The 8,606-nt window shown below is 37.2% G+C and overlaps 1 protein-coding gene across 1 annotated transcript in view; it reads right to left on the bottom strand.

Moving 5' to 3' along the window:
• Window positions 1-6,913: 6,913 nt before the first annotated feature.
• GPR85 (G protein-coupled receptor 85) overlaps window positions 6,914-8,606 on the bottom strand; it is a 3,994-nt gene continuing 2,301 nt past the window's right edge. Inside the window, exon 3 of the mRNA XM_006149481.3 lies at window positions 6,914-8,606. This exon is cut by the window's right edge and continues 1 nt beyond it. Within this exon, the coding sequence (XP_006149543.1) occupies window positions 8,232-8,606 (375 nt within the window). The 3' untranslated portion in view covers window positions 6,914-8,231.

Below are 8,606 nucleotides of genomic sequence, written 5' to 3'. Positions count from 1 at the left end.
CAGGAATATCCATGTTATTAGTGATCTGGGAACATCAGTGGTCCAATCTATGGACAATCCATAGAATTTTCCAAGCCAGAGGAATTTTAGAGACCAACCTCTTTATTACACAGTTGAGGGAGCTAAAAGGTCAAGTGGATTAACGATGGCTTGCAATTGATCAGCAGCTCACCTCCTAACACCCAGGCTGACACCCTGTTCCTGACTGCACAGGATAATTAAATGGAAACCATGTTTACAGAGAAAATAGATACCACAAAGCTGGATCAGTGGAGATGACAGCAGTTATCATTTTAGAAGATAAATTGTCTTGATATAATTACCAGTATAATAATAGGTCAAATAAGAAGAATCAAGCTCAATTGGAATGATAGCTAGAGATTTAAGTGGGCAAAACCAACAGCTCAAAAAATACAGTGAAGGATGACCAGATGTGTGAACAATGGACCACAAGTCAATATTTAAGAGAGTGTGAGGACCATGTGAATACATAAACACCAAGCAAACAGTTCTCATGAGATAATCCTGCCAGGTTCTTAGTGAATCTTTTCTGTTACTCCATATAGATATAAACTCTAGCACTCCAAAAGGCTTTGGAGAGATTTCAGAGTGGTGGTAGTGGGGGGGATGTCATTAGCTGGGACACGGACTGGGAGCAACAGGTCTAGAAGGTGGACCTTTAAAGAGAGATTTGACAGACTCCACAAAGGATTTTACCAATAACCTATGATAACTATACATTTAAAAATCTCCATTTTATGTAGCATGTGGCAAAACTGGCTTGGACCGAAGAATAAGAGCCAGATCTAGGTAAAACTTTACCTGAGGTGAATTGTGTAATTCACTTCCAAAACCTGAGAAATGTCCTTCTAAAAAGTCATTTGGAAAAATCAGATGGATCCTCCTGTTTCTGTGGTAATAAGATCCTACATGAGGGAACAGCAGTTGGTGTAATGGCTATGTCACTGGACTCCCATGTAGTCGACTGTGGTTCGAGTCCTGAATCTGGTGACTTAACTTCATGCCAGGTGCATGTGCGTACGTGCCCAAGATCCTAAGAGGAGAATGGAGGAGAAGGGATCGCAGCATGGCCATTCCCCCAGGGGGCGATTTCTCACTTTCTATCTCTCTGTCTCTCTCTGTCTTTCTGGCGAGCGCATGCGCCCTATTGCAAAAACCTCTCAAAAAAAAAAATCCTATGTGAAAGAGATGAGGGGTACTAGGTACTTAACTACTTTCCTTTGTTTCTTTCAGATTCTCAGTGGATAAAAGGGAGAGCAGGAAGGTAGAGCTGAATTTTGAAGGTTTGGAGCTCTATCTCTGCTCAGTCACTTCTACTCTCCTTACTCTCTAACTTTGTTCAGTTATTATGTTAAAATCAGCAATCACAGCAGCACCAGTAACAGAACAATAGCCAATATGTTTAGAATGTTTACTTGGGGCTGGGTACTGTACTAAGTGTCCTACAGCCATACTTTGTCCCTTACTAACTTAGCAATTTACTTAACATTGCTGTGCTCCAGTTGCTGCATTTGTAAAATATAGACAATAATAACATCTACTTATGATAATCAAGTGAGTTAATACATGAAAAGTATTAACTTACATATACGCTAAGTACTTAGTAAACAGTAGTGATGATTTATTATTTCATTTAATCTTCAAATCTTTAAAAGTAGTAGTTGCTACTATTTATTCTCCAGTTTGGGGGTAAGCAAACTGAGACTCAGAGTTTATTTAACTTGTTTGAGACCTAGTCTCATTCAATTCTTATTCTAAGGGATAGAGTAAGAATTCATGGGGTTTTTTTTTGTTTGTTTTTTGCGTTTTTTTTTTTTTTTTTGAGAGTTTTTTGCTATAGGACGTGTGCACTCGCCAGACAGAGAGAGACAGAGAGATAGAAAGGGAGAAATCACCCCCCAGAGGGGATGGCCACGCCGCAATCCCTTCTCCTCCTTTCTCCTCTTGGGATCTTGGGCATGCACGCACACGTGCCCAGCGTGCGTTTAAGCCACCAGGTCTGGGACTCGAACCACAGTCGACTACGTGGGAGTCCAGTGACATAGCCATTACGCTAACTGCTGGTCCCTAAGAACTCATGGTTTTTAACTATTATACCATGATGGCCCTCTCATTCCAAAACCTGCCCCCCAGCCACACCCCAAAACATCTCTTTAGTGGATTTCTATTTGGTACATATCATGAAACTTTGACCATCTGTTTCATTTGCTCATCTTGTTCGTCTATCTGAAATGGCTTTCTAAACTTTGTCAAGCAGAAGAAATTAAAATACCCATCTAGACTTTGTTCAGCTGCCACCTTTTCTATCTCACCTTCCTTCTCCCACCTTCACGGAGTTAATTGCCTGTCTATGTTCTTTTAACACTTAGCTCACTTATCTTCCTGGCAGCAGTTATCACATTGTCTCATAATTTATGTCTCTGCTGCTGGATGGTGAAGTATGAGAGAGCCAGCCCCTCAGACACAGTAACAAAAACAATTTATTTCAGATGCCAGACTTTCTACTAAGGGCTTCCCAAGGATGCACTCAATGAATCCTCTCAATAATCCTAGCACATATGTTCTACTATAACCCTATTTTTATTGGTGAGACATAGAAAGGTTAAATGATTCACCCAAGATTATACATGCAGGAAGCACATAATAAATTATTTTTGAATTGAATTATGTCTAAGTAAAAATGCCTACTTAAAAAAATAATGGGAAATTCTTTGTTTTTCCATTGGGAAAATGAACTCTCAACATTTTTTTTGATGGAAGAGTAAAGAACAAATTCCTCGTTCATCTATTTAGTCAGGTTTCTTTCTTCCTTAAAGCTATGCAAAAAGAAAACTAAATAACTCTAGCTAGTTCAAGCTGAATTATCAATTTAGCATAGACATTTTTAATATTGTAACCACTTTACCTTACACTATAATAAATAACCTACATCCTTATCCTATGATCGTGAGTGCTCATGTAAGTTAAATATCATTTTATTATCTCTTCAAAACCTGATAATCCGGGAAATGCATTATAATATCAACTGTAGTATTGCTGTAAAGAATCTATTTTTCAAATACTGAAAGAAGGAAAAAAAAAAAGCAATTTCTGTCTCAAAGCCAGACTTGGAAATCTATGTCTTAGCATGATGTTGTCTTATGGCACTAGAAGGAGCTAGGAGCGCTGTGAATGCCAGGTATGGATAATTCCAAACTCCATACCACCTTTGACTTTGTTCAGGACATTCTCTTTAAGCGCTGAGGGCAAACATATTCTTGCCTTCTTCTGCAGGCCTTCCAGGGCTGCAACCCTTCTTTTAGCTGCCTGATACAGTACGAAGAAAACTGGCTCTTAAAAGCCTTTTAACTCAAAGGGTTTGAGTTGCTAATGGACACCATCCCTTTGGCAAAAGAAGATGAGTAAAAGCTTCTTCCCCATTTACAAAACCAGGTCTTATTTATATAACCTTGTTATAAAGTTAAAGGCTTTTGGCTTTAATAATATATTTTAGAATCTGTTCCATTGTAACATAAAGCAAAGAGTTAAAAGAAAAAGCTTCCCTATGTTGCTCCAGTTCCCAGTATGACTAACTTACTTGAATGTGTTAACTAATGACAAAAAATAAGCAAGCTATTTGCAAATGATATCTACATCTTAACTACTCTACAGACTAATGTTGAGTTTTTGCCTTGAAAGTGAACAATTCTATCACTTGAAGGTGGTGTTAAACAAAGTTTCTGAGGAAATCAGGACAGTCAGAGAACACTGACATCCCCACAGGTAAAGAAAAACAACAAAAAATTCCGGCAACAATATTCTAGTTGATCCTAAAATTTACATTCAAAGTGTTTATAAGTGAATATTAGCAAACATGAAAGTGATGTATTTTTGCATAGAAAAGCAAACTCACAGGATTTGGGAATTGTAAATAATCCACAACTCTGGTAACCATCTACCTTGATTAATGTCTTTAGTGTCTAAAACATCACTATTTATCATTTTAGCTTCTTTCTTTTCTTTTAATATGGGATTATTGTAAACTGTTATTTGTTTTTAATAATAATACAGTCTATGCTATACATGGAATAAAATCAAGCTGGAAACCAAGTAAATTTCTCTAATAGCAAACACACAGAAGTGAAGAGTTTTAGTTATGTTTGCAACTGTCCGATAGTAATTGCAATTGTAACACAACTCATTATTACAAAGCTTAGCTTATATGGCATTCGTATGCCTACACCATTACAAGTGTTTCATTGTATTTGCGATAGAAGTAAATTTTTGAAGGCCAAGACAACTTTTCAGCTGATAGGAGCTGAGAGAGTTTTGTTGTATCCCCAGTAAGGGATGACATACTTTAATAATAAAAGATATGCATCCTGTTCCATGAAGAATTCCCTTCTTTGCTTGGGCAGCCCAAGAGGGCTCCTGGGAATCATCACTAAGTGCTCTCTTTGACTGCATTTCACTCATGCATTCTTATGCTAAGTTGCAAAAAGGTACAAGTATGGTAGAAAAGACTCAACCTCCATGTCTTTTAGAGGGATTAAAATCTTGTGGAAGTTGGCATGTAATTTTGCTGTATTTTTGTACACAGCGTATCAACATGGAGACTGGTCCAAAACACAGCATGGTGAGTCATCTAAGTATGGGTGAAAGATTTCTGAAACTTTTTTTTCTAGATTTTTTTTTTTTTTTTTAGATTTCTGAAACTTTAAGTGGAATGAGGGGGGGGAACCTCCCTTTGACTTAAGGGAGTATGATATATGAGGTCCCAAAGAACACTAGGCAAACATAAGGCACCAAAAGGCAAAAGGAGAACAGTCAATTTATGGCATTCATACCACGTCCATCTTTGGAATGTTTACCTTCTTAACACTGGTAGTTCACTGTTGCTCTATTGATTATTTCTTTCCCATTAGACAAAGAAATTTCAATGAGAGATTGTTCTGCCCTGCCTTCCACTATATCCCGAACACCAAGCTCTGGGCTCAGCACATATTTGTTAAAATGAGTGAATCAACAAACAATTCAGGTAGCACTCAAGGCAGTGGAGGCAAATGGGTAGGTGGTCATATCCATGTGTTAAGGACAAAACAATTAACTTCTCTAGAAAATGCTGGTGTTGAAACCCAACCAGTTAACATCTGAAAAATATCATTTAGTCAACAAGTTGCCTGATCTACAATTTGTTTTATCTAATCACTACAATTAATTTTGTGTTTTTTAAATGGGGCCTCTGTGGGGAACTGGGCAAGTTACTCACCTCCTTAAGCCTTAGTTAATATCTGCACAGGATTCCACAGTCACAGATTGAATGCCTAGGTCCAGCCAGGTAGCTCACAGATAAATCCATTGTGCATAAAAAGACTAGATGAGAGTATGGACACATCCGTGCAAACACATCACTACAACTATAGAAAACAATTTAAAGACTGTTCAGCTCAGATGTGTATAATTAGTCCCCGAGAGACACATTATTATTGATAATGGGTATTCCTTACAGGGAAGTGGACTTCCCAGTGGGAATGTACTTTGATGAATTGAAGATTAGGGACATTTTCAAGTCGAATTAGTTACTGTTTTAAAATCTTCAATATTGGAAGGAGTGCCAAAAGAGAGAATAGGATTTGGTTGCTAAGACACGTCTTTTATTTTGTGATTAGTACTATTACTCATTGACTTACAAATGGCAGAGATTAACCGTCAGCCACTGCTTCCCCCTTAACCTACTAATACCGAGTTAGTCCAGTGTAGGCTTAAACAAAAGTGTGTACAGTTAAGCCTTGCACATGATCAGTGGGTTATTCCAAATAACTAGGTAGAGTCAGGGAGCCTCTTCTAGCTTTTGCTCTTGATCGCTCACTCCCTTACTCTCACTCCATGTCTCAGTATTTTTGTCTATGCAAATGATAGTGTTAGTAAACCTGTTCTCTCTGGCCTCAACATTATTCCTGAATTTCCTACTGATTGCTGGTGATAACTGAACCTCTAAACAAAGTTCTCCATATAGTATAATCATTGTAATTACATCTCTACTGTAAATTTTTTTGAGTTAGAAACATATCAGAACATCTCTTGATAATATTTCCTTTATTACATTTTAGAGAATGATTTTAGTACCAATGAGGAACTTTTCTTGTTAGAACCAACTCACTGTTGTGCAATAGACTTTGTCTCAGATCCAATAAACTTTGGTGTAAAGTAAAAACGAGGTCAGAGTGCTCACAAAATCATGGCTTGAGCTGTCCTTGTAGGAGCAAAACTAAAGTTGCATGTAGCATTGAAACATTTCGGTGATATAATTTTCCCTATTTATATTCATATTGATAGTCTCTTTACAGAAGTACCATATCAGTAATAAACTCTGTTCTGTTATATTACTATTCTTATTTTTCAATCCTCCCAAATAGACCAAATCACACACATAAAAAAAAAAAAAACCCACAACAATGGAAAACAAATAAAAATAATAACTTCTTCTGGCTTTGTCATAATGTTATTATAAATCATTCTCATAAGTTACTTATTTCGAACCCCAAATTTCTGCTATGCCCAAGTTAAAGTGTGCTGTTTATATTAAAATTCCAAACCAACCAAGTAAGCATGTAAACATCTCTAAACACTAAAACCATGTATGAATAAATGGAGAGATGATTATGACGAGCTACCAAATAAAGCTTGTACAGATAAAATTATGTCAGTTTATCAGCTTTATGCTATCCTTCATACATTTCCTGTTTCAGAATATAGTAGCTATGAAAAAAATAATGAAATATGATCACAGAGCTAGACTTTCTGGCTTGTGCTTACCTCCCAGAATTTAAAAAAAAAAAAAATGGTTATATGCCAAAAAATGTAAAATTTATTCCAAGAAAAGTAACAGGCTACACGGGTAAATTTTGGCAAATGCAACTTTATATTGAAGTTCACACATCTGTTTCTTAAAGAATGTGACTCACAGACTCTAATGTATTTCTAAAATACCAGAAATCATATTATAAGCTTTCACAAGTTAAAACTGAAATAATTGAAACGACCAATACACTGAATGTGCAGAAAGTATAAACAAGACTGTGCCTTCGGTAGAATAAATGCTTCACAAATTGTGCAGGATGTCATACTAAGGCTGCGGTCTCCCCTTGACAGCTGACTTAAAATATAAACATACATCAACTGCCTGCTTCTTAGAGCACACTAGCATGGGTAGCACACCTCAGAAGAAAATCCCTTTATTCCAGTGACGTGCACCTTCATTTTCAAACCATGTGAAGAAAAAGGAAAAAAGAGTATTAAATCATCTCCCATGCACTTCCAGTTGCATGACCGTGACCAGTTTCAGATTCCACTTCCCTTGACTATTTGCTCCAATGCTAAATAAGATGAAGGATACTAGATAACCCTTTAAGGCAACATGTGTTTATTCTGCATTATTTGAACTGCTCAATTGTGACCGGCTGGTACCATTAATGTTGCCTCCCAAACCAGTATCTAGCATTTGTAAAATAGAAACGAATTGGAAAAACTTTATACCAAATCAACGAAACTCACATAATACATTTCAATGCTAGCAATTTCACTAGTAGATAAGGAAAGTGGTATTTAGAAATAGTCATGTCTTAATACAAAACAAAAAAGTAAACTCAATTGGAACCAATAGACTGCTTTGGAATGCTCCCCCAAACTTACAAGGCGATTTCGAAAGTGTAATATTCCAATAATTCATGGCACGTCTTTAGTGGATTACAGTACTTTAAGTCCCCAAATATTTTAGTCTTTGCAAAACAATAAGAGTATGAAATGTTTTAAAGTCTTCAAACTTCTAAAATTAGTTTTTATCAACACATTTACCTCATGTCAACTTAATTTATTAAGATGTCCAATGCTAATTTTTTTGATGTTTTTTCATATGTAGTGATATACACAGCATTTAGCACTGATACTTAGCACCTGCTACTTTCGTTATCTAGTTTTCAACCACATAAAGAAACTTAGGGCAGTGGTTCAGTCCTTTCTGTATTACAAACCTTCACCAGCAGTCAGCAGGATCACTCCAAGATTTAAAATAGGATTATAGGTGAACTATTGCAAAGACTGCAGAACGTTGCCCAAATCCTTATATCCGCTGATCCCATTCTTGAATTTCTTCTCAAGATATGGCTATGGGCCACAATTGCTTAGCAGAGAAGGTCAGTGTTTCACAAGGCTAAAGATTTACAGAAGCTCCCTCATATAACACAGTAAGGTTCCCTTGGTAACCTGGATTTTCTGCAGTAAAGAAGGGTTGTGCTGAAACAGCGCCTCAGCTCCCTGTTGGAGAAAATGCAGACAAAAGGATTGATTCCTGCTTGGGCAAAACTCATCCAGACAGCGGCTGTTAGAAATCCCCCTGGTACTACAGGCCCTCTTGCAAAAACTCTCCAATAACAGGCCACCAGGTAGGGGCCCCACAAGGTTAGGAAGAGGAAAGTCATGATATAGAACATCCTGCTGATTCTTTTCTCCATTTTGAACTCGTCTAAGACCAATAGCCTTCTTCTGCCAGTGGTGTTTGCATTTTGCCTGATGCCCAGCAGAGTGGGTGGTGTGGGACCCCTTCCAAA

The sequence above is a fragment of the Tupaia chinensis genome, unplaced genomic scaffold (genome assembly GCF_000334495.1).
Source record: "Tupaia chinensis unplaced genomic scaffold, TupChi_1.0 Scaffold000264_1, whole genome shotgun sequence".
Lineage (NCBI taxonomy): Eukaryota > Metazoa > Chordata > Mammalia > Scandentia > Tupaiidae > Tupaia > Tupaia belangeri.
The sequence above is the reverse complement of the archived record's forward strand: the minus strand, read 5'-3'. Positions and strand labels throughout refer to the sequence as shown.